General features: G+C 43.1%; 3 protein-coding genes across 12 annotated transcripts in view; 2 read left to right on the forward strand and 1 right to left on the reverse strand.

Moving 5' to 3' along the window:
• SCLY (selenocysteine lyase) overlaps nucleotides 1-1672 on the reverse strand; it is a 20110-nt gene extending 18438 nt beyond the window's left edge. Inside the window, exon 1 of one of the 6 annotated variants that reach the window (XM_077930083.1) lies at nucleotides 1550-1672. The gene's annotated coding sequence lies outside the window, so the exon portion shown is untranslated. Of the gene's footprint in view, nucleotides 1-245; nucleotides 422-473; nucleotides 657-710; nucleotides 907-1228; nucleotides 1339-1549 lie in introns of those variants that run through there. The other 5 variants (XM_077930082.1, XM_028730753.2, XM_028730755.2 and 2 more) reach the window with 5 other exon arrangements.
• On the forward strand, nucleotides 1128-5064 carry LOC114597673 (uncharacterized). 3 transcript variants are annotated; one of them, XM_028730763.2, is made up of 2 exons: nucleotides 1128-1234; nucleotides 3192-5064. In XM_028730763.2, exon 2 carries the CDS (start codon nucleotides 3221-3223, stop codon nucleotides 4097-4099), a length of 879 nt encoding a protein of 292 aa, XP_028586596.1. In that variant the 5' UTR covers nucleotides 1128-1234; nucleotides 3192-3220; the 3' UTR covers nucleotides 4100-5064. The 3 variants fall into 3 exon arrangements, with proteins under 3 accessions (XP_028586596.1, XP_028586595.1, XP_028586597.1); XM_028730762.2 differs by lacking the exon at nucleotides 1128-1234 and adding an exon at nucleotides 1485-1622; XM_028730764.2 differs by lacking the exon at nucleotides 1128-1234 and adding an exon at nucleotides 2280-2503.
• Nucleotides 5065-7062: 1998 nt separating this feature from the next.
• Nucleotides 7063-25472, forward strand: AIRE (autoimmune regulator). Of its 3 annotated transcripts, none has more exons than XM_028730747.2 (12): nucleotides 7063-10993; nucleotides 11817-11991; nucleotides 12488-12643; nucleotides 13463-13537; nucleotides 14650-14771; nucleotides 16005-16082; nucleotides 19267-19382; nucleotides 19932-20028; nucleotides 20604-20759; nucleotides 21171-21292; nucleotides 22685-22784; nucleotides 24057-25472. In XM_028730747.2, the coding sequence occupies exons 1-12, from the start codon at nucleotides 10823-10825 to the stop codon at nucleotides 24210-24212; spliced, it is 1524 nt and encodes a 507-aa protein (XP_028586580.2). In that variant the 5' UTR covers nucleotides 7063-10822; the 3' UTR covers nucleotides 24213-25472. The 3 variants fall into 3 exon arrangements, with proteins under 3 accessions (XP_028586580.2, XP_077786212.1, XP_077786211.1); XM_077930086.1 differs by lacking the exon at nucleotides 7063-10993 and having other exon boundaries at nucleotides 11681-11991; nucleotides 24057-24125; nucleotides 24534-25472; XM_077930085.1 differs by lacking the exon at nucleotides 7063-10993 and having other exon boundaries at nucleotides 11681-11991; nucleotides 19270-19382.
• Nucleotides 25473-25655: the final 183 nt, after the last annotated feature.

Here is a 25655-nt window from a genome sequence, read left to right on the forward strand (position 1 = left end):
AATAAAATTTTGTTGTGTAGCTTATCACTCAACAACAGAGGGTTGTTGAGTGGAATGGGAGAGCTTCACACTATATGAAAGACCCTTAGATGGCTTGCAGTCCTATCCACAGTTGTTATCATTCCTCTCCGTTTTGTAATTATCATTGCTTTGTTTTTGCACTGAAACCCCGCCCTTTCCATTAAGACTTTAGCACAACCTTCTAATCCCAATGCCCTATTGTAATTAACCCTAAATACATGTACCTGAAATAACTGCTTATCTAAGCCTTGTCTCTGCTTCCCTCCCGTTTCTGTCATTGCCTATTTCTGGATTGTGAACCCCTTGGGGCAGGGACCTAGCAGCTCCTTCTTGTTTTGTTGCAAAGCCTCATGAACATGGATGGCACCATACTAACATTAATACAAGAAAACAATTTATATGAGTCACCAAGTTGGTTCCTTTTATTTTATTTACAGGGAGATGTTTCTTACTGCTGAAATTGTGCTAAACAAAATGGGGAACTGTTCTCTCAGCTCTTGCCCACAAGACATAAAGTGAACCTCCCTTTGGACTAGGGAGCGTATATCTTAATAGAGACAAAGAAAAGAGACGACTACTCCCGCCCCACGGGTGAGAGATGCCTATCCAATAACAGCTGAAAACAGAATGCTCGACTGCACAACCTTCCGCCTCAACGCGACCATTTTTATACAAACTTCGAGGCGCACCTATTGGCTACTACGGCATAATTTCAGCTACGAACCAATCCGCGTCCTCCAACTCACCACGTAGCTATTGGCTGCTGAGGCTGCTTAACACTCCAGCCACCGACAAATCAGTTCCGCGCCACACAATTCGGACTGACAGTGGCAAGGCGGGTTGACGCGTAGTTAGACGCAGGAGCCGGGGCATCCGTTGACTCTCTCTTCCCACTCTCACTATCATTAGTAATATGACGACAGTCTCCCGAAAGAGGGCATTGGTCTATGGTCGAGTCTGGTACTGGTGTGGCTTCAGCTTCCGCCCAAGAAAGGCTATTAGTTTAATCGCGACCAGGCGGGTCGACTCCTCAAGGACCAATCAGCTTCCTCCTCCGCCAGTGCGTAATGGCGCTCAGCAAGGCACGGCTGCGTTAGTTAACCAATCGGTTGCCTCGCATTGACGATAACCTGCCTCCGACCTTCCCCTTAAGAAGCAAGACCCCTTCGTCCATTTGCCTTGGCTTCGCTTTACTGATTCTGCTCACCTGACGGTAGTTGGCGACTGGGTCTTTTTTTTTTTTTTGCCGTCGTCGTTACTTGTTCGACCTATTTTTTCCCCACAAGGAGGCCTCACAGGCCCGGTTTTCGCCTCAGCTGCAGAAACGGGACCATATATTAGCTACCAACGCCCAGTTTATTTTTTCAAAGCAACTCGGTGAATGACAGTTGAGATCATAGAGACGTCGGCATGAGAGACCACCACAGGGGAAGGGTTGCTCGCGCTGCCCTTCCTCAAGATGGCGGCGGCGGCGGCATCGCTTTCCCTTTTCCCGCTGCGTAGGGCTCGCTCGCTCGCTCTCACTTACCAAGATGGCGAAGGATGGGCCGCGGGCTTTTAATTGACGCTTTACCTCTTCTGGCTGGTTCTGCTGATCGAAGGCAGGTCTTGGGGATAACGGGAGAGGCGGGATTAGAGCCGGCCAGGCCGGGCTATTCAACGGTTGGCCGGCCGGGCAGGGGAAACGGCGCCTGGGCCTCAGGCGGCTTCGGCCTGGGAGTGGGGAGGAACTTGCCGGGGCTGAGAGGGAGGGAGGCCGGGCCCCACCCCCATCCGCCTCATGGCGCCTGTGGCGGCTTTCGCCTCACTGGCGTTATTTTCCAGGCAGGAATAAGGGCTGGCAACTGCCTGTACGTGGAGTGCCTGGTCCCTGCCTTGCAGACGGGCAGTGGGGTGCGCAGGTGTTCTCTGGTGCTCTTGACAGCCTCGTGGTTTGAGGCGGTACAGGGTTGGTCCGCTTGACAGGTTTTAGAAAGATCCCTTCCTTCTCGGTGGGCTGTTTTAATCCCCCCTGTTGACCTCCAGAACGTGATCCCCGGACGCTATGCTCTCAAGCCTCTTTGGTTTAGTGCACTACCTGCGCTCATAGTTTCCAGGACCTAGAGTGGACTTTCATAAATCCCGTGATTGCATCTCCTTAAAAATCCAAGTTTTGAGCCCTTCAGTTGAGAATTTGCTTACAGTTTGAAAATAGGAAATTGCCTGAATGCTAAAACTTGGAAGCATCATTGTATATATGTTGACAGGTGCTATTTGTATTTATTTGCCTGTTTCCATTCTGGGATTCGGGTTTCCTTTAGAAAATACTGTTCCATTTCAGATTGCAACACTATGCACATCTGGGAGGAAAAGCTGTAGTCAACTCACTGGGACTTGCTTGTGAATATATATGCATGAGGTTGCACTGACAGGAAGATTAATGTAGTTATACCAGGGCACTTACTGCAGCAGGCAGCTTTGAAAAAGCAAGATTGAGGAAAAGGTACAGCTACTTGGAACTGTTGCAGTGCAATCTGTTAAAGGCTACCTGTGTGATGGGAGAGCAGGCTCGAAATGTTGTAAATAAATATTTTTAAAGATTTGAAGGTAACTTGGCCACCACAGATTTCTGAGTTATAATGGACAAAATACAAGTATTAAGACTGCTTGTCGAGGTGATTTGTGGTTAATCGGAGAAACACCTGTGCCATTGCTAGAAGGCTTTTTGTGAATTCCCTAATAGGGTTTAATAGATGGTATCTAATGTTAATCGTGCTCAAAGGAGACCCACTGAAATCAACGGACAAGTACTCTGGGTCTACCTTGTATGATATTGCACTATATTTTTAAATATTAAAATATAAGAACATATTGAATTATATATGAATGATTTAGCTGTGCCAATGACAGATCATGTGGGAAATTCAGACTGCAGCTAACATGAATAAAATACTTTATTGATGCTTTACTGCTCGACAAGTCAGTTTTGTTTTTCAGATAGGAGCTTACTTAGTCCAAATGGGTGGAACTAAGTAATGCTCTCTCCAGAAATTACTTGATTGTTTATGTTGGCTGCAGTCCTGAACACTTTGACCACCTTGACTTACATATTCTTAGCTTCACATAATTAAGTTTTTCTTTTAATTCTTGTTGCTACTCTATTTCAACTGTCTAATATCTCTTTATTTCAGCTTTTGGTATAAAGAGACACTGGAAAGGAATGATGGCGGCTTTGGATACTAAAGCAAAAGCAAAAAAAACTCTGGGAACAGTTGATTATGTGGAGTCATCAGAATTTGCACAAGGAATTCTGCCTACCAAGAAGGATGTCATTCAAAACATGCTATATCTATTGCACCCGAAAAGGGCTGGGCAAGCCCAGCGATCCAAAGAAGATGCTGCCCAGTTGCTTGCTGAACTTCTGCAGGAGCACTGGTTGTTTTGCAATTTGTATACCATAGCAACACAAAGCATAAAGAAGCATATTCTTAAGGTGTATGAGGAATTTTCAAAATTATATCAGTCCAGAAAGCGGAGAAAAAATGAGTTGTTTACACAGAAAGCAGATGATTTCAACAGGAGTTCAGAGCAGCTTTTTGACATATTTTGTACAGACACAGGAACAAGAGAGAAATTGGAGCAATACAGTGGTGTGAAGATGACTGACATTGAGTGGAAATTTCTTGAAGATCAGAGGAGTGAAAGAAAAATGTACTTTGAGGACTTCGTGGACAAGAAACAAATGGAAACAATAGAAAGACGAAGAAAAGTAGAATCACTGGAGCATTTCAGGAAGATTGCAGAAGAAGAGAAAGATGCATGTAAGCGTAAAGGAATGACTTCCAATAGAGATGAGCAGCCAGTTGAAGATGTCAGCAGTAGGAAGAAAGATGACCCCTGCCTTGGACGCAGCAAAGGAATTGGGAACTTTTCACATAAGGCAAAAAGAAAGCGCCTATCTTCTGGCTGGATTACTGGGACAGCATCTTCAACTAGCTATAGCGAGTCAGTTGCACCTGAATGTCAACATATACGTATGAGCATCAGAAAAGTCAGACCAGGGTTCTATGAGACTTTTGACAAATATGAAAACTGCTAGCCCAACATTCAAAATCTGTTTCTGTTGAAGTTTTGGGAGGTCTTAATACCCTGACTAATTGGAAGTTGATGTAGATAATTTTGTTGGGCTCCATTAATGTACAGCAACACCACCAAAGCAATGGCACCAGTAGAAATGGGCTTTTAGCTTACTGAGAAAGTAAGATTTGTTTAGGCCTGCACTGATACTTTCACAAGGTGAAAGTACTGTGTACTAAAAAGCTATAGTGTAGCAAAGGAAGACAGAAAAACCAATGTTTGGATGTTAAAGCAAACCAAATGCACAATAGTAGGTTATGTTATATAATAACAATTTAACCACTGGAACAGACTTCTTAGGAAGGTGGTGCATTCTCCATTTCATACAGTCTTCATGTTGGGCTGGACACTCCTAAAAAAACATTTTGCTGAAATGTTGTATAGTGGCCTGAAATAGAAGTGTGAGGAGAAAATGCAGACTCTCCTGTAGGAGAGTCATATTATATAACCTGTTGCCCATTCCAACCTCAGTGTCTCCCAAGACTGGAAGACCATGTACAATTAAAATAAAAAATGGTAACTAGTGAGATGGCAGCTAAAAGGGGAACATGGTTATGGGGCTGTGTGTCACAATGCAGGATCTTTTTGAGACTCAATAGACTGCTAACTTCCTGCCTGTTAAAACGAGTAAGCACACCTGAAGGGAAAACAGTAATTGGCTCAAATATCTAAAAAGTACAGTAGTTTCCTGTAATGCCCACCCCCATACCTTGATAATACTTGTATGGTCTTAAGAGACTGACCATATACAATTTGCCATTACTTCATTGAGACTTGAAGGGGTTCTGCGCCTTTCAGGACTAGGTGTTTACAGGCGAAAGAAAATAGGCTTCCTCTGTTTGATCTTGCAGATATTTAGTTCCTAAAATACCTATACAGTTCTGAAAAGCAGCTTTTGATAGATAGCATTGGCTCATGTGAGAAGGGGGGGGAAAGAGTCAGGAAATTTAAAAAATGGCTTTTGGTATAAATGTGGTGGTAACAACTTTGTATATTTTCTGCATTCTTAGCAATTAAATATCAGTGGTGAGAAATATATGTGGAAAAGTTGAATTTGTAATTGAAAATATTTGAGACATAAACATGTATAATGCACTGAACATAGCATGGGCTTGGAACTGCCTTACAAATTATTTTAAAGGTGTTTAATTCTTTTCATTAAGTAAGGATTGCAAATGAATGCACTGTAATGTTTGCTACAGTGGAAGGACGTAGCTGCACTGCAGTTATAATGTCCACTGAAACAGAAGCAAGTCCTTCCATCTTGAGAAATTTGTAGCTCTGCCTGCAGTGAGCATTGGTAGTACAGATTGCAGCCCTTTCAAAGCTAGGCAAAACTTCTGTTTTCATACATCACTGTTTTTTTTCCAGCATACAGATGGCTAGTTTTCACAGTCTCAGATCCAGACATATTGTATGCATGATGGTCTGTGCATGTACTGTTACATTACATGACCTCTGGATCACATGGTGTATACACAGACATCCACATGTGGAATTTCTTTATTCTTATCTCTGGAAAGTCACAAACACCCGGCAACACACCCATACACATGTTTCCCATCATGTTGGGAAGAGTATATTCCTCAGTACACTGCCCCATTGGCTGTATAGTAGTTACATCCTAGAAATCATGGGGTATTGGGAATGGTTTACAAATATATGTACATCACTTGATCTATCACCACCTAATGGTTCTTTGCTGAAGATGTGAACTGTGCACCATAATGCTGTGTGTTGGTATTAACGTTGGGCGATATAACTGGCCTGTTAAAGTTAGCATAATATTTTAAATTTTGTTCACATAATTTCCATAAATACAAGTACTTCAAAATATTAAATGGTTACTTTTAGGCAAAGGGCACCTGTCTAGCCCCAAATCCTAATAACAAATTGCCATCGTTTTGTTACCCTTTGCCAGAAATGGTTTTATTTCATCTGTTGCCTTTTTTCATATGGACCAAAAATGTAACTTTATGCAGCATTATATGCATGTTGTGTCAAGCTAAGGAACAATGATTTATTACTACATCTGCCCTTGCTTATACATTTGATTTTCCATATGAGAAGTAGCCCCGCTCTAAAACCATGTCAAAAAGGCTGACTGGAGAGACGATTAATCCAATTAATTGTAATGTAATTGGGTGATGTGCATTATGTCAGTAATACAAGCAGTTTTACTGGATCTTTGAAGCAATAAAAGCACCCTCTTTTTTCGGGAAAACAAGTGAGCCATCACTAATGGTAGTGACTGCTTCCATTAAAATTTGTCTCCTTTAAAGTTTTTAGATGGATATTTCCAAATGTTTGCATTCAATAGTCATAGTTAATTTTGAAGTTGTTTCCATTCCCAGTCAAGATAAGCTAACCAAATGCCTAAAATTATCATCCCTCATTCGTCCTAATATTAAATGCCTCCCCAAATTGCAATATATTTTCTGCACAGGCAAATTTTGAACCTTCGAATGGAGGAAATTGTCAGAATGAGATTCAGTCACTCTGAGTTTAATGTTTTAGGGATCAAAAATCTTTTTTGTTTCCTGGAAGGGATAATTCAAATGATATATGTTCTGTAGCATACATACAAATGCCTCGCTCCATACATTGCAAAAAAGCAGCTAATTTTTCTTTTTCCATGTGTTCGTATTGATTGGTTAGGTTCATTTAAAACTCAAAGTAATGAATATATGATTTAGTAGTAAGTGTGTGATTATCGCATTACTGCTGAATTAATCCTACTTTTTTTTAAAAAAAGTATGAATAATCAGGCCCAGTGCTAAAGGTTTCTGGAATTTGTTGATGGCAGGCCTGCCAAAAGATCATGTTGAATTTCTTGATAGACTGGTCATGTTCAAAAGAAGCAGCAAAAGAGAAAGTGTTGATTGTTTTTGCTTCTGGAAATTTTGACATTTTGTGTTCTCTGATGCTTCTGCATGTATAGGAGTGTCTGATTACCAAGACTGCATTTCTAAACAGACTAGTAAGCCTCTTGCTCTGCCTGAGGGTTTTTCATCAAATCCGTCCACTGTTGAGGCTTCTCTTCCTACTTTCATACTCGAATGACTTGATTTATTTACAATATATAGTATTTTCCAACAAGAGCTTCTCCTAGAAGGAGAGCAATTAAATTATTCTCAAGCACAGTCATGCAACACTTTCACCTGCGTTTTGTAGGCCTCAGTGGGCAGGTGATAGCTGCAGCTTCTGCTTTCAGAACTCTCGGAGGTGCTGGGGGACCAGAACTATAAGAAGTCCTCTCCCCAGCCCTCTTGTTGCTGTTGCTGCCTCACTCGGCTTAAGATGTGCACAGGGGAATAGCCCCACTGCCTTGAAAGTGTTGCCAAGCACCAGGCCTAGGTAACACAAGGTGTTAATGTCCTTGATCCTTGGCAGCAATAACGTTCTTTAACAACCATTTGGAAATCTACTCTGCTGCAAAATGTGGTGCCTTGCTTCTTGCAGCAGGAGATATCTTGTACCAAAGTCACAGTATGCTTGTGGCTATCTGTCGTCTTCCAGGTATAGCATGCTCCTGTTACCCAATAAAGTTTTAAAAAACTGAATACTACATGGCTTGAGAAAAGCTCGCAATGATCTGCCCAGAGACTTACAATTGGCTGTCTACATCATCTTGATGGTGTAATCTGTGCACCATGGGAGTGGGGTTTTTTGGGGGGGAAGTAGTGCCTAGGAAAAGATTGTTGGATGCCCAAAACTTTTCAACAATAATTACAATTTTAGCCAGGAACCTTCTGCTGTAAGCATATGAATGACTATCTTTTGATCTCTTAGCTAAAACTGCAGCTGATTGTGGCTCCCATGGAGAATTCCAAATACTCATTTGGAGCCTTTCCTCATATAGAAACATCAAGGGTGTGCATAAATACTGAGTCAAACCATTGGTTCTAGGATTTCAGATGGGAGTCTTAACTAGCCTTACCTGGAAATAACTGGGGATTAAACCTGGGAGCTTCCTTGCACAAAGCACAGTCTCCACTGCAAAAACTGGAGATGTGGCTGAATGCCTCACTCTATGGACACTGCTCTGTTCCTTGTCTTCAGGGGCATGTGATAGCATTGGCACCACTTTCTCCACAGGTGGACTATGGAGCCAAACAGCCATGCTGTGGTTTATCCTATCTCACTCACCTTAGCCCCCGTGATTTCCCCTTGGGAAATGCTGATTGGGGTGGGACCAGGGCACTGATTGCAGCTGTCTGAAGGCACCCTACATTGTATGTTTCCTCTGGAGCTCCAGCCATCCAACAGGTACAGAGGCGGAAATCTGGCATGTCTCTGCTGCTGCCCATTGGCTTCAGACTTTAGAGGAATAGTAGAGGCACTCCCTTTTATCCCTGACTTCATGCTGCATTTCACAGATGCTGTACGAGATCTGGGGCAAGGCAAGACCACCTCTTGGGGCAGGAGCATGTTCTGGTGATTCGAAGAAAGAGAAAAGTGGGTGGCAGGAAGAGATGGCTCCACCCAACATAGGCTCAGATCCCAAATGACTTTTGTGAGTTGAATCATGGACCTCCATAGAAATAAGCTTTCCCGCCTCCTATGTATGATTTTCAATATAGTAAAGAGCAGGGGTCAGCAAACTGTTTCAGCAGGGGGCTGGTCCACTGTCCCTCAGACCTTGTGGGGGGCCAGACTATATTTTGGGGGGGGAGGGAGAAAAAAGAACAAATTCCTATGCCCCACAAATAACCCAGAAATGCATTTTAAATAAAAGCACACTTTCTACTCATGTAAAAACACGCTGATTCCAGGACCATCCGTGGGCTGGATTTAGAAGGCGATTGGACCAGATCCGGCCCCCGGGCTTTAGTTTGCCTACCCATGGTAAAGAGAGTAGGGGCAGAACTAGAATTACTTTGTTCTGGCTCCATCTCCACTTGGTCTCTCAGCTTTTTGCACTACCAGTTCCATGGGCCATGGAGAGGAAAAGGTGGTTAAACGAGTATGAAGTTTTTAAAGGGGGGGGGGTTTAAATTCCCCCCTCCAAAGTAACCACAGAGTAATTGGAGTTGTGTACCCCTATTTTAGGTGACTATAAATAAGCCTTCTAAGCAGTTAAGAGATAATAGCTAGGTATCAAAGTTTATAAACCCTGCCACTGACAGCAATGTTTCAAGGTGCTTTGAAGCCAGTGGTATGCTTGGGAGTTTGCATGAGTTTTCATCTCTGAACTTGTTCTCCCAGATTTAGCATGTAAAAAGTAAACAAACCCACCCACTGCTTGTAATTAACTGCTGCCAGCCATCCTGAATTACATTGGAGAACAATTAAGAGAAGTGTTTGGTTTCTAAAATAATTCTGGGAAGTCCATTGAAGTTTGGAAGGGTGGGGCAACCCACAGATCTTACTAGGAGTATCATAACGAGCAATCCTTAGCCACTTGCAGAAACGATTTGGAGAAGCAACTCTTATTTGTGGACCTACGGATTTCTTCCCTATCAATCTGAAATAAAGGATCCCTTGATTTGACTTGGAAAATATTATGGGCTGCCAACCAGTCAACAATGTACTTGTTTGCTTAGTAGAGCCATGTTCCACCAGAAAACTGATATCAGGCTCTAAATGGACCATATAATCTGGGTTTTCCCAAATTTCTGCAAATCAAGATCCACCCACAATAATGCCAATAATGATCCAGTGGATTTCATGCTGGCTGCACCCGTGACATTGACCTGCTAGATTATATTAGGGCTGCATCCCTGATCACCCCAGATTCTCCCTTGCTCTAGGCCCACCCAAGGGGTTCTTGAATTTGGAATTTGGAAATTGACAAATGTAACTATATCTTGTGACATAACATGAATCTAGGGTTTATTTCTCAGGGTGGGCTGTGTAATGGCTTGTCGTCACCTCTGAATACATTGTACTGTACTGTGGGTTTTTTAAAAGCTCTAACATAGCCCCAACACCGAGCCTATAGAGCCCAATCCATGTCTTGTTTTGAAAAGTACCTCCCATAATCCTTCCATTTTCCAGTCCTGTAAGTGTGTGCAGATGGTGTAGGGTGGAGTGAAAATTTCTCAAGCATTTCAGAAAACGAAGCAAGCCAAATAGACTTAATTGGAGATAGCTTCAGCTTCCCAGATCTATCAGAGGGTCATCACTGGGATTCTATTGGTTCACCAACAGGGTTCTTTGGTGGCGGTTGTTTTTCGTTACACCCCCACTCCATTCTCCACAGACTGAGCATATAAAAAGCACAGGGAATGACATAAAACAGGTTCATGTGAAATACAGATACCAGATAACATCTCCTTTTGACAGGTGAGGCCAATAAGACCACCTTCCTCCTTTGTTTAGCAAAGACAGAGCAAGCAAAACAAATCTAATCTGGATGTTCAGCAGTCATTGAAGAAGTGAAAGACAATGAGTAATAGAAAAGGAGTGATATAAATATGAGTTTCTTTTTACAAGCTATCCTTGTAAATCTGAATTTCCACAGGCAGGTGGTCTTGAGAGTGAGGTTTCTAAAATAAGACAGAATCTGACTGCTTACCCTACCCTGTACGGTCACTTCTACCCAAGATGCATGTTCCTTCACAGCATCTGCCATGACCCAAGCAAGTGTACATCAAAATTAAGGTATCTTTTAGTAAGGGTTAGCAGCTGCACCGTGACCAGAAATGGGCATGGAAGATGCATGCTTCTAACAATCCTGTAAATGTTACCCTGTCTCAGGATGTTCGGTTCTGATAACAAACCTTTAGGAGAAGGAGACCTGCGGAAATTACTTAAACTTTATCGCACAGAGATCTCCATGGCAGTCGACGATGTCTTCCCATTGCTCCACGGACTGGCAGATCATGACATTGTCACGGAAAAGATGTTCAAGGTGAGAGAAATAAGAACAATGATGAGATGATATATACTTCAAGTTTCCCTACTAACTACTAAAACAATCTCTTTTGTGGCATGCATATAATTTGTATAGAGGATAGGTTATATATACCTGCCCTTTTTTGTTTCTGCACTGCTGGACTATGATCCATTCCTGGCTTTCATTTCTTTTATTTTTCTCTGAAATTTTAATCTGGTGGTTTTATTTTGTATTTTGTTTTCTCTGGACCCAGCTAGGGAGGTCAGGTAGAAAGAGAGAGGTTTTTATTTGCGGTTGATGCTGCTTGTATCATAGCACCAATTTGTAATCATGAATCTCAGTGTACATAGTATATTATTTTATACACCAAAGATCTTGGGTGTTGTATGAAAATCCTTGCAAATGGCACAAAATCCTAAGGGCTGTGAACAATCGGAGCAGACCAAATAAAAATGAATGAACATTACTAATTTAGTTTTATTAATGTCAATGGGTCTACTCTAAGTAGCACTAGCATTGGCTACAATATTAAGCCTTGTGAAGCACTATTGTTTTGTAGACCTTCAAAGTGAGCAGTTCATGAGATGAGCAGTTCTGGAGTGCTTGTGTGATGGCCCATGTTTAATTCATTGGTTTCCCCTTTTTTCAGCATTATTGGCACTTCACAGTTGTTGTTCTTCAGTCTATAATATGTCCCCAGGAGTGCCAGAATTTGAGACTCTTGCTGTAACTTCAGAAGACAGATTTGACTGGAGTGTGCCTAAGCAATTTAGGGGAGCAGTTAAATCTACCAGTATTTGGAAAGTAGACTAGCCTTGCTTTTTCTTTCTCCCCGAAGGACACTCTCCATCTGAAGGAGAAGGATGGCTGCCACAAAGCCTTCCATGCCATGTTAACATGGCTGTTGAGCCAGGACTCTTCTTCCATCCGGGACTTCTGGAGGGTTCTCTTCAAGGATTATAACCTGGAGAGATATTCCAAGCTCCAGTGCATTCGAAGCAGCTTTCCTAAAGGTATTCGCTGAAGTCATCATAGTCATGAAGAAATTGAAGATGAGTGAAATATAAGTGGAAATAGGTTTAGAAACGCCTCTCTCATGTTTAAAAGCTGGGAATCGTTTATTTATTCACCTTTCTTGTTTAGCTTGTTTATTTTACTGCATAATATAATGTGTTTTCCTGCTCCAGGGACAATTTCCCCCACCCTGAAGCACAATTTCTATAATCAGGCGAGAATCCTACAAAACAGACTTATGGATGGGTGTTTATTGTGGATCCATGCTCCTTATGCATACACATTTATTTGCAGTGTCCACATATCTTTGGCATCAAAATGCCAGCCTATATTCCCCACTGCATCACACCTTGTTTAATCTGCATTTACCCTTTATGGGGAAAATATAAGAATAAGGAAAAAAAAGCTTGTTGCTAGCAGCCCATTGTTGCCTCATTTACAATATTAAGCCCTGTCTAGACATGCCTCCGGTCTCAGAATTTGCTTTCTTTTCAGACCTGGATCTCAGTAGGTATTGCAGCAGGGCAAGGAAGCTCGCAAGCAGTCCTAAGGTATTGACTCAGCACAAATCCCAAGGGAAGAGGAAAGCGACAGATGAAAAAGATGCTTTGCACCCACCTCAACTTTCAGCAAAAGGCGACCCACACCTTGGTATAGAATTATTTGCTGGGGTTTTGCTGTGCTTTTTGTGAATGCAAGAGTTGATATTAAGCATGCCAAAGAGGAATAGGAATGGATTTCCTCCAGGAAGAAATAAGGACCTGGAATGAGAATTTTCAGTTTCAAGAACATCAGCACAAGCCATTCTCTTTTTTTGGTAGTATTTCACTACCTTGATTTGTTTTATTGAAGATATTGATATACCAGTTTTCAGGCGAGCTTTGCAAAGCAGTTTCCATGCAATGCTAACGAACTGAGCATCAGTTTAAAAATATATTTTTTTAAGAAACAGCCAAGGCAAGAACTTTCTGAAAACTAGATCTCCTTCTTCTCAGAGCTACAGCTCTCCTTCTCCTTAGTCAGGGTGGTGGTGGTTAGGGAGGGAGAGGCCACCTCAGCTGCAATACTAGGAGCTAGGCCAGGGGGGCCGGATCCAGCCCAATCCCCTTCTAAATCCGGCCTGCGGACGGTTCAGGAAGCAGCATGTTTTTACATGAGTAGAATGTTTCCTTTTATTTAAAATGCATCTCTGGGTTATTTGTGGGGCCTGCCTGGTGTTTTTACATGAGTAGAATGTGTGCTTTTATTTAAAATGTATCTCTGGGTTATTTGTGGGGCATAGGAATTCGTTCATTCCCCTCCCCCCAAAAAATATAGTCTGGCCCCCGACAAGGTCTGAGGAACAGTGGACCAGCCTCCTGCTGAAAAAGTTTGCTGACCCCTGTCCTAAACACATACTTGCTGTTTATTCGGGGGGGGGGGGGGAGGCCTTGTTTTCAGTATTGTAATGTGTGTCCTATAAATCAACAGGATCCCTTCCAAAGGCAAAATCTGTGAAGAAGTCAGAGAGTGTTGAGACCCAGCATTATCCCCTTTCGCATGGTGGTATGTGCAGCACTTTGCCGTTCTTTGTATCTATCCAGCACTGACCTAACACGGTACCGTGACTTATTTCACTCAGAAGTGACCAAACTCTGTTTCTTCTTATTTAGATTCTAGATCAGGGATGAGGATCCTCTGGCACTCCATATTTTGTTGGACTACATCTCCCATTATTGTGGCCTACTGGCCACACTGGCTGGGGCTGATGGGAGCTGGAGTCCCAACAATATCAGGAGAGGCAAAGGTTCGTCCCCCTGTTCTACATCAAAACGAGGGCAATTAAGCTGATATGGGACGCGGGTGGTGCTGTGGGCAAAACCTCAGTGCCTAGGGCTTGCCGATCGCATGGTCGGCGGTTCGAATCCCCGCGGCGGGGTGAGCTCCCATCTTTTGGTCCCAGCTCCTGCCCACCTAGCAGTTTGAAAGCACCCCTAAGTGCAAGTAGATAAATAAAAAAAGGTAAAGGTACCCCTGCCCGTACGGGCCAGTCTTGCCAGACTCTAGGGTTGTGCGCTCATCTCACTCTAGAGGCCGGGAGCCAGCGCTGTCCGCAGACACTTCCGGGTCACGTGGCCAGCATGACAAGCTGCATCTGGTGAGCCAGTGCAGCACACGGAACGCCGTTTACCTTCCCGCTGGTAAGCGGTCCCTATTTATCTACTTGCACCCGGGGGTGTTTTCGAACTGCTAGGTTGGCAGGCGCTGGGACCGAACGCCGGGCACGCACCCCGCCGCAGGGATTCGAACCACCGACCATGCAATCGGCAAGTCCTAGGCGCTGAGGCTTTTACCCACAGTGCCACCCGCGTCCCTAGTAGTTAAATAGGTACCCCTTTATAGCGGGAAGGTAAACGGTGTTTCCGTGTGCTGCGCTGGTGCTGGCTCGCCAGAGCGGCTTCGTCACGCTGGCCACGTGACCCGGAAGTGTCTCCGGACAGCACTGGCCCCTGGCCTCTTAAGTGAGATGGGCGCACAACCCTAGAGTCGGACACGACTGGCCCGTACGGGCAGGGGTACCTTTACCTTTACCTTAAGCTGATATAGAAATTTAGACTGTATGAATTCTGTGTCCCTGCTTTGATGAGATAAATCCAGTGTGATCTTCCATTTTCCAGGTGACACTAAGAAATGCATCAAAATTGGTGGTGAGTTTTATGCAACAGACAAACTGGAAGAGCTTGGAGAGAGGAACAAAGCTCAGGATCTGAAGCCCAACGGGAAAGCTAAAGAATCCCAAGTCCGTAAATACATATGCCACACAATATACTTCTAATCCTTTCACATTTTCTCTGCCTCTTTTGCTTTGAAGTTACTAACAAGCTTTGGGGGCCACAGAGTCCTTCAGACCACAGTGCCAGGTGAGTGTATCATGGCATTGGTTTCGCCAAGGGCAGACACTGCCGGTTTTTGTTTATGCAGCACCTGCAGTCAGGTGCTTCACAATTACTTCTGTGTGCAATTACCAACCTCTCTATTAAGGGGCAAACCCGGCAGCTTGGCAAGCGCGTCACATGACCCACCCACCCACCTCACTCAGGGAATTCACTGGTAGAACAGAACAAGCAGTTGCGTAAGTGAAGCCTTAGTCTACTACTGCACCTGAGATTCAGACAGAAACGAGGAGGGCTGGGATCCTGCACTTTTAATAGCTGCTTAGAAGAGGGAATTGCAACAAGAGTAGTAGGTTAAATGGTAGCTACAACTTCTTCTGCACAACTACTAAAGATGCAGGAGTCCTATTCAACTGAACACCCCAACCAACACCCTTCCTTCAGGTGTGGCTTGTGCCTCTTTGCCTCACAACTCAGCTTGACCCTTTTACCTGTGGGGAAGCTTGTGTGAGTTTTCTGCACATTCCAGTCAAAGTTCAAAGGCTACGGAGGAGAAATTTATAGCTGATCCAGTGTCGTTAGGTTCTGGATCAGCTGTGTTTTAATGTATGTCTGTTGCAAAGCCTTTATGGCGCTCTTTTATTGTTTTTATGTTGTTTATGTGTGCTGCTTAGAGATTTTTAAAATATTAAGTTGTTTAGAGAAGCTTTTAAATAATAAATGAACTTGTGCGTTATCACCACAGCTGCTGCAAAAGGCAGCATCAGAGAGAACAACATTAATTAATATCTTTACTGCAAGACCAATGGATGACCCATACCTGTCAGTTTTCTTAAGGAGACAGAAGAACATCTCCGGTGGCATTGGGGAGGAGCTGGAGAGGAGCATCATTTTAGCTTTTCAAAGTACAAACACACTGAAGCACCAACATTATGCATTGTGACCCTCATCTAGTGCAGCCTTTTCCAACCTGGTGCCTCCTTAAAGATGTTTGTGACTACAATTCCCATCAGCCCCTGCTGCATCTGGAGTGCACCAGGTTAGGGAAGGCTGGTCTGGGACAGTCCTACTTGGAATAACTGCTATGATCAGTGGAGTGGATTTACTCCTTGGTTCACAATTCTTCTCTTGATTTTCAGAATGGAGATCAAAAAGCAAACTTGCAGAATAGGTGCCCTGCCACCCCTTTCCACACTGTGGATCCAGCCCCCCAGCAGGTAACAAAAAGAATGTCATTTTCCTTTCCCTGTGCTAAAGGTATGTCAGCTTCCCTCGGTCAGTTCTCTTCATATATGGCTATGTTTTTTGCAGAGGCGGTTTCTCCTGCTCTTCATATATTTCCACCTCTTCGTATAGTGGGATTTTTTGGGTTTTTTTTAGTTTTTTTAGTAACATGGAAAACTGTTCACACAACGTTGTTTTATTTTGTTATTCATCATATTTGTGTTCTACCCTTCCTGGAAAGGAATTCAGGTGGTTTACGTAGGATTATTTATCCTACTTTATCTTCACCAGAGCCCTGTGAGGTAGGTTGGACAGAGAGATAAAAGGTGACTTTTCCTAAAGTCTCCCAGTTAGCTTTGTGGCCGAGTGGGGATTTGAACTTAGCTCTTCCCAGTCCAACTCAAGTGTGCTATCCACTCAAACACTTTTTTAGCGTGCCAATAGAAGCAGGTGGAGTGTCCACCCTTATGGGATTTAGAACTCATGGGCTTGGGTATTGTCAGGAAGGGGGAAACCCTGAGATTAAACATAATCAAATGTGCACGTGCACACATATGAAATGGGACAGATTTGCAGGTATTTTTAGCACCCGTATTTTCAGCATTATGCTAAATTTAAAGAGAGAGAGGAAAAAAGAAAATGTGGAAGGAGGGTAGTTGGGCAGTTTGTCTGTTCAAACAAGTTGAAGACATAAGCAACTTTTAAGGAGAGATGCCTTGTGCTTTTATGCTGCAGGTGTATTTCCCAAGTAGCCACTCCACATATAAGCAGTCAGCACTGTAGCTTTTGGAAAATACATGTGGAAACCTGCAAAGGAGGCAGCCCATCGTAACTCCCCGGTGCATCACCTCATGGGATTACAGACACACTTCCCCATGTGGTTACTGCAGGCAAACATTATGATGTTTGTTGTGAGATGCACACAGTGGCACCTGGAAACACATCTGCCAGAGAAAATGTGAAATGGTCTTCACTTTTTTAAATGTAAAAGCCACAGAAATTGGACTCCAATGAAGACTGGACGGAGTGAGAGTCACAGACTGTGCAAGCCCCTTGCTGCAGTACAGTCAGGTCACATCCATGCCGTATATTGAAAGCACATTGTTTTCCCCTAGAGAATCCTGAGGAATGTAGTTTAAGGTTGCTGGATATTGTAGCTCTGTGAGGGGTAAACTACAGTTCCCAGGATTCCTTGGGAGAAGCCTTGTGTTTTAAATGTATGGTGTGGATGTCACCACATTCACAAATCATTCCTAAAACAGGAGCAGATAGATGTACACCGAAGCCAGTCTTTTGGCCTGAAAACTAGTGTTTCTTTATAGAGAAGATGTGCTGAGCATCACAACTGTCCTAGACGGAGGCACATCTGACACAGGCATGTTGAGTGCTACCCTTTGCCTTGCATTTCTTTTCTTTTTTTATTGATACAGCAAGAAAAAAGAAAAAACACAAATACCAAATTACACACAGGAATAACCATAGACACATAATTTTCTTAACAAACAATAAAACATATATTGGTCTTAACACTAAAGACCCAACCTCTCGTCTATTCCATATTTCAATTTCATATTACTTATTGCCAATGCACACTTTTATCATAATTAAACTTTTTCTTAATATATCTAATTTCTTATATCTACCTTGCAACTATTACTGAAGTTCCTCGAACGCTGCAACAGAATTTAAACTACTATACTGTATTTATTTTTCAAATATTCTTTGAAAACCTCCCATTTCGAAACAAATTCCTGTTTTCATTTATTCTTTATTTTTTCTGATAGACCGTCTAATTCGGCATATTCTGTCAGCTTTCAGATCCAATCTTGTATGGAGGGGATTTCATTACTCTTCCATTTTGCCGCAATCAGAACTCTTGCTGCCGCCGTCGCATATAAAAAGATACCCTTCCTCTTTTCCCTTTGCCTTGCATTTCTGATGCTCTTAAGCAGAAAATGAATCTCCACCAAGCCACACAGTTCATTATGTCTTGAAAGTTTCACCCCACTTGGGAAGTCCCAGGTTTCCTCAGCTTCTTAGACTGGTGCCAGATTCACCCATGGGACAAGGTTTCACCATGAGAATCATTTCTCCTTGGCAGAGCTTAGTGCCGCTCCTGCCAGTATGGAATTCCCCAAAGATTTCACAGTTAAAGGCTGTTGCACAGCAAGGAACACCTTGCACATCAAAGCCAGTATTGGTCCTTACTTTCCCCTGCTCAGTTGGGTTTTGCTTCTGAAGCCATCTCTCTTAATAAGGGCAAATTAGCAAAACTTGCAGAGGCTCAGTTACAATGTCCATTGCATGTCCTCTGTGCCTCCCACCAAGGCTCTCAAGTTTTGGAAAAGCAGTATTTGAAGAAAGAAGCAAAGCGCAAAGGACAGAACAAGCCCTGTTTCCTACAGGAAGCAGCACTGTACTTTATTACTGTCAAGCATTCCTGCTGCATCAGACTCTGCTGCAGAAATGACCAAACTTCTGACGCTATTTTCTTGGGTGTTTTATCTCAAAGCAGAGTTCAATAAAAGAGCCAGAGCAAGGGCAAACCTTCCTTTAAGTCTGCCTGCTTCATGTATTTCCAGTGTTACAATTAAATCACCCATTTCTAGGGATCTTGCCTGCCAGAAAGAGCTCTCTGCTCCAACTCCCTGTTGCCCTGAGACTGCAGAGCTGTAAGGCAGCCTTTCTAAACCTGTGGGTCAGCAGATGTTGTTGAACTACAACTCCCATCACCCCTTGCTAGCAAGGCCAGACCTCAGGGATTATGGGAGTTGTAGTCCAACAACATCTGGGGACCCACAGGTTGAGAACTGCTGCCAGTGCAAGGGAAATGGGACTAGAGCGGCTGGGTTGTGGTTGTGGATGTGTGCACTTGAGATTATGTAACTTCATAAATTGTTGCCTGGACTTTCTTGCATTCCTCTTCCCTCCCCATTCCTTTTTCCTTTTGTGTTGTGTCCAATCCTGGAGTTTCAAAATCACTTTTTTAATAAAAAAAAAATCTGTGTAGAGCATTTAATCAATTTTATGCACTTTAAGTGTTGGTGATGAAAGTAGCAGAGGCTGGTGATCTGGATAGGTGGCTGTAGGTATGCTGCTCCCTAGCCATGTAGAGAGAATCTGTCTTAAACTGGAGTCTTTATTCTATTTCAATCCTTCCAAATTTTGCTGGGCCAGAAGAACGATGACGAATGTGCCGTCTGCAGGGATGGTGGGGAGCTGATCTGCTGTGATGGATGCCCCAAGGCCTTTCATCTCACCTGCCTGGTGCCACCACTGACAGAGATTCCCAGGTAATGACAGTTCTGCTGGTATTTCCATAGCCCCCTGGAATCACATCAAGATCTGGGTGCAGAACAGGTTTTATTTTGATTATAAGCCACTTTAAATGCTTGCTTGCTAGAAATCCAGGATATAATGGCTTGAAACAAGTATCTGGACCATGATCAGACAGTTTTTACAGCTGATCTTCCTTGTGCATGTTCGGAGGGCATATTGGCCTAACCCCAACCACAGTTCTCACAGCAGATGAGGATGATTACCAGACTTGCACAGAGCCTCTTCTCGTCTAGGAATAGGGAGTGACCTAGGGGGGAAAGGCAACCATCCTTTTATTTCTCAGGATCTTTCCTGTGTGCAATTTGTTTATGTCTTCCTGCCCTCACGTGCAATAGTGTGTCTGAGACTGGTGGTAGCACTTTGATACGCCATTTCCCATTGGGTGGGTGGGGGACTGTTTTTGTTTACATTTGCTTAACTTGTTTCATCCATTTCTTCCTCTCTTTCTCTACTTGCTATTCGCGATCATGCTCCTGTCTTTTTCCCCTCGGGACACTGAGCAGCGGGACATGGAGGTGTGATTCCTGCTCCTCCGGGCAATCGAAACAATATAGGAACAATGGAGAAGAGAACAGCAGGAATGCACGTTCCCAAACACAGGTATAATTATGATCCTCGATTTCTCTGTGTCTCTTCCTGATCCTCTCTTTTCCTCTGCCTTGCGGGAAAATGTCCTACATGAAGCAACTCTAAGAAACTGCTCTTTTGCTCTTGTCTCCTTCAACAGCTGTTTATGGTCTTTTTGTGCACATTTATTGCAGTCCACTTTTCCTTTGTGAGAAAAGGGAGAATAAATGGCCCCGACCTTTGGAATGCAATAATCTTTAATATCAACAAAATTGCAGTCTCTGAAGGTGTTTTAAGACCTTCACATGACCACCACCCGAAAACCCAGCTGAAATATAAATTATATCCTGCAGTGACCCCTTGTGGCTGTTTTCCATTACTGCTGAGTGACATTTCTCTCTTTAATTATTATTTTTTAATAATTCGTTTGTAGGACAATCTATCAGATTTATTATTGCAATAGAAGTAAAATGGTAAAAATGAAGTTCAGTGTGTTCATTATTACACTTAGTCACTTTTTTAATACAAAAGGCAAGCTCAAATCTTCTTATGAAAGTGATGTGATATATTCTGTCAATATAATATATTTATTTTGCATACCTGCTTAGGGAGCTGTATATGTCCAGAGGACAACGGAAGATGGGAGGAGGGTACTCATCAAGGAACCTGTGTGTGCCTCCCTCAGGCAGCCTTTGCCCTCTGTGACCCCAGTGTCTGGGGTGGCACCGCCAACAGCTCAGAATGTGGGAACAGAGAAACAGCTGGTCAGTATCTCACCTCCCGTGGAACTTTTCACCATTCACTGGGCTTAGCCATTTCAAATGCTTTAAATAAGAACAATGGGCTGCAAAACATTTTGTTGTCTTATTTCTCCTACCCCACCCTACGCTTGGGCTGGTAGTCTTGGCGGAGTCTATCAGGTCTCAAATCTGCTTGATCCTAACACTGCTGTGATGAAACTATACTCTGCTTAGTTCATTTTTCTGAGGCCCTGAAAAATCTTACAATGGCCCCAATGGAAGTGGTAAGTTAGAAATCAAAGCAATTGCAGTGGACCAGAGAAGCATAAGATGGGATGGTCACATGCGGCGCATGGTAGCTCTGAAGGAGAAAAAGAGGACCATGTTTTGCTAGAAACCTGACTCCAAATTCTTTCCTTTTTTTCCCCTTTACAGAAGCTGACCATTGGGGAGAAGTGTGGAGTATGCAGGAAAGAAGGAGATCTGATCTACTGCAATAAGTGTTTCCGGGCTTTCCACTGGCCCTGCCATTTTCCTGCCCATGCAGATCAAATCAGGTGACATTTACATCCAAGAATTAAGCCATCCATAGCTCCCCAGACTTTATCGTTCTTGTTTGTGAGAGCGTGTCCAGATGGTGGCTTACTAAGCCTGGTTTAATGTCATAGCAAAGGTAAAGGGACCCCTGACCATTAGGTCCAGTCGTGGCCGACTCTGGGGTTGCGGCACTCATCTTGCTTTACTGGCCGAGGGAGCTGGCGTACAGCTTCCGGGTCATGTGGCCAACATGATTAAGCCGCTTCTGGCGAACCAGAGCAGTGCACGGAAACGCCGTTTACCTTCCCGCTGGAGCGGTACCTATTTATCTACTTGCACTTTGACGTGCTTTCGAACTGCTGGGTTGGCAGAAGCAGGGACCGAGCAACGAGAGCTCACCCCGTCACGGGAATTCGAACCACCGACCTTCTGATCGGCAAGTCCTAGGCTCTGTGGTTTAATCCACAGCGCCACCCACGTCCCAATGTCATAGTACCAGATCAGAAATGCAGGACAGGCACCACAAGATGGGAGTTTTGTTTATGTAAGTGCTGCTCTTCTGAATAATGCTGCCCTGTAACAGGATGAACATGGAGAGTGGCCTATTTGTTTGAACAGGTGTCAGGTGTGCCAGAATGGTGATTCTTACGTGGGGGGACGGGACACTTTACCTGAAGCCACCACCCTAAGTCCTTCACAGATAGATGTTCTAGTATTTTACTCAAAGCAACATCTTGATCTCAAAGCAGACAAAATCCAGAGTTTTCTAAACGAATCCATGCATTTTACCATGTTTATATCCTGGAGTGTCCAGTGTGTTCTTCAACCAGCTACTCTCCAATGAAAGGTGATGTTGAAGTCCTTATATTACTTTTTTAAATAGGCTCTCTCTGCTAGCAGATCTGAATCATACAACTGGAAGCTGGGCCTGGTTGCATAATGAGCTTAATGTTTAGCAAAACTGATGTCTCATGGCTCACTCATACAGTTGGACGGTAGACATCAGTTTTCGATTGTACGAATCAGCCTTGAGTTTTACCAGGCAATATTGCGTGGCGTCTCCTTCCTCTCCTCTTAGGGCTTTATCTCACAGCAGAGTAGTTGAGTAGCTAAGCATATGGCTGGCCTGTACAGTACAGGTGGGGGCTCACATGATTATCTCAACCTCCATACAAAAAGGAATCCATGCATATGAAAAACTAGGTTTCAGGAAGAAAGGTTCTAGCCTAACTTTCTTCCTGGCATCTCGTTTTCTATGTGGGTGTAATGTTTTTGTATGGGAGAGCATTCAACCATGTGAGGCCCCTCTTCGACCTGAAGTAGTCCAGTCCAGCTTTAACCCATTATCTGTGCTTTCTGAAATATAGGTTTGTGACTTCAAAGGGTAAGATCCTTTGTGTGCTTTGTTCTAGTGGAATCTTAATGTGCAAATCCTGCACTAGCAACCATCCCATGACCATCAGCTTGGATGGAACTACAAACTCAAATACCCCAACACTACGAGCGGTAAAGGTCTGGATTTTCCAAAATCTTTTCAACTTTATAGTAGCTAGTGGGTTTAATCTTTGCAGCTCCCCTGTGGAGGTTCATTAGGATGAGAGATAACTGGTTGTGTGGAGACTTGAATTTGGGTCTTCCCAGTCAAAGTCCGACAATCAGACGTACACTATACGGGTTCTCATTGTTAATGTTAATACCTGTTAATTTTCTATAACATCAGTGTGTTAATAATACAGCGGAAGGAAGGAGAAACAGGCTGGAAGGGGGTGTGAATGTGAGCAAATAGTTACATTCAAAAAACTTGGTTACCCTCAATAGATGAGGATTAAAAGTTGCCAAAGGAAGAAGCAAGGGAGAAGGGATCAAGGAAACTGCAGTATACATGAGTTGAATTTGATATTGTTGGTATTTATCTCATGGTATTTATCCTTTGAATATAATGATGAAGACAGCAAAAGAAAAAGAAAGTTCTTAGCTTTGTCCTTCAGTTGCAAATTGAACATCACTTGCTTCTAACTTTGCAACTGAAATGATTAAAGTATGTAAAATCCATCCATCTTTCGCTTTATTTTCAAGAAGTGCTTCATGGATGACAGAGCCATTTTTAGGGACAACACTGGGAGTCAGTTACCATCAAACCAACCCCCTCCCCTGCAAAAGAAAGCTGCATCTGGGCTCAGTATACATGAAGGAGCATCTCCACCCCCATTGTTCTGCCCAGACACTGAGGTCCTCCTCTGAGGGCCTTCTGGCGGTTCCCTTGCTGCGAGAAGCCAAGTTACAGGAAACCAAAGTTACAGGAAACCAAACAGAGGCCCTTCTCGGTAGTGGTGCCCGCCCTGTGGAACGCCCTCCCATCAGATGTCAGAGAAAAACAACTATCTGACTTTTAAGAGACATCTGAAGGCAGCCCTGTTTAGGGAAGCTTTTAATGTTTAAGACTATTGTATTTAAATATTTTGTTGGAAGCCACCCAGAGTGGCTGGGGAAACCCAGCCAGATGGGCGGGGTATAAATTAATTTTATTATTATTATTATTATTATTATTATTATTATTATTATTATTATTATTATTTATTCAGTCTTCACCCTGATTGTAGGCTACATACATCCTGCCGAAGGGATTTCCCTTTTCCTAGTTGACTAGGTTATTCAGCATTTATATAATGGAGAATTACTAAGGCTGCAATTCAATAAATGGGTAAATCCCATTGAACAAATTGGGTCTTACTTCTGAGTAGACATGCATAGGATTGCACTGTAAGATGAGATTTTGAATCCTAGGTGGTGGAAGAATCTGCTGGGACTGAACCCCTTCTGAACAAGGATGATCTGGACTCTCTCTTAGGGGAGGTAATGGAAAACAAATCTTCTTGTGCTATAATTTGTCCAGTGCTGAACAGGTCTGTGGATTCTGGAATTGTCCATCGCAATGCTTGAGATAATTTGGAAGATTTTAGGTCCCCCTTGATATTAATTTGTTCTTAATTTCAATACTTTGCACTTTCAAGTTGCAAGTAGTTGTAACTTGAGAGCACTTTCATCACATCCAGTAACACAGCAGAAACTCCTCCCGGCTGCTAGAAAGGATGGCAGATCAGTCATGCCTGGTGGACCTGTGCAGTCTGTGTACTTCAAAACAGGAGAGCAGCTCTATATTTATCTACTGTCTGCATTTGCTCCGTTGAATTGCTACTCTTATTTCAGTACTGTTGACCTGGTGAACAAATAGAAATGCCTCTTTTCTCTCTAATCCTACAGAATACCTTTGATGGGATCTTGCACTGGGCATTCCAGAGCGTGCCTCGTCCACTCTCAGACACTCAAGGATTTTTCTCATAGAACTCTGGATTTGGCACCGTTTTGCTATTGTGTCAAACATGTTCCTATTGTCTCTTGCTGAAACACTGGCACCCAAAACTACTTGCTTTCATGTAGTCTATATCACCGCAATGATAGTTCTGTTAAATTGATACTTCTCTGCTCATCTCCAATTGAGAGAATTGATATTTTCAGTCTGTACCTGAGTAGATTATTGTAATCACCCTTCAAATAATTGAGTGATGGGGTAGTAATTGAATTGTAGGATAGTCTTTTTTCCACAGATTTTTTTGGTGAGGGTTTCAAAAGCAAAGTCCCTCTGAACATTCTTCCTGGACAAGTTCCATGCTTCCTTTGTCAATGAGATTACTTTATGCCATTCCTATAGTGTGCTACAGCCTAGATTTAACCAGAAGCTTTTCCCTGGACACTTTTGAGGTTCTACAGGAGCCATTGCTATGGTTCTAGTTCTCAGGCAGCATGAAGAGGAAGCTATGTAAAAACCATGTAACAAGCAGACAAAGCACAGCAGAATTTCCCAGATGCTCTGAAATGTGGGGAATCCAAGCTGCCTAAGGGGACATTATAGAACCAAAAGTATTCAAGAGGGCAGGGAGTCAAACTGCCATCAGCACCAGCCAGCATGGCCAATTGTAAGGGATGATGGGGATTGCTGTCCTACAATATCCAGAAACCCACAGGTTACCAGCCATGTCTGGTATATAAGAGATCTCCTTCAGGCTTAAAAGTTTATAACAACTGATGAGTTTACTAATATGAGTTAATATGTGTTGCTTATGATTATGTGATATTGTAGGTGTTTGTGGACTGCTCTTGAGGGAGTCTGCTTGTCCCTTATAGCTTGTCTCTCTCAGCTACTAATGGCAGAGCACCTTGCAGCAATTCATGTCATATGCTGAGTTAAAACATTAAAGGTGTCGTGGCTGCTCCTAAATGATAAAATTGTTCTCCTGGAAGGCTTTCCCAAAGTCAACTTGAAACAGTAAGAACCATTTGGGCTGCATTTGGAGGGTAAGGCGAAACTAGCAAATATTTTATTGC

This window comes from Podarcis muralis, chromosome 6 (genome assembly GCF_964188315.1).
Source record: "Podarcis muralis chromosome 6, rPodMur119.hap1.1, whole genome shotgun sequence".
NCBI classification, from domain to species: Eukaryota; Metazoa; Chordata; class Lepidosauria; order Squamata; family Lacertidae; genus Podarcis; species Podarcis muralis.

Excerpts from the sequence above, each read along its gene's own strand:
- LOC114597673 (XM_028730763.2), top strand. The coding sequence starts at position 3,221 with ATGATGGCGGCTTTGGATACTAAAGCAAAAGCAAAAAAAACTCTGGGA.
- AIRE (XM_028730747.2), top strand. The coding sequence starts at position 10,823 with ATGTTACCCTGTCTCAGGATGTTCGGTTCTGATAACAAACCTTTAGGA. Across the intron at positions 12,644-13,462 it reads AAAAGGCGACCCACACCTTG|GATCCCTTCCAAAGGCAAAA; the intron begins GTATAGAATTAT and ends ATAAATCAACAG. Across the intron at positions 20,760-21,170 it reads TGGGAACAGAGAAACAGCTG|AAGCTGACCATTGGGGAGAA; the intron begins GTCAGTATCTCA and ends TCCCCTTTACAG.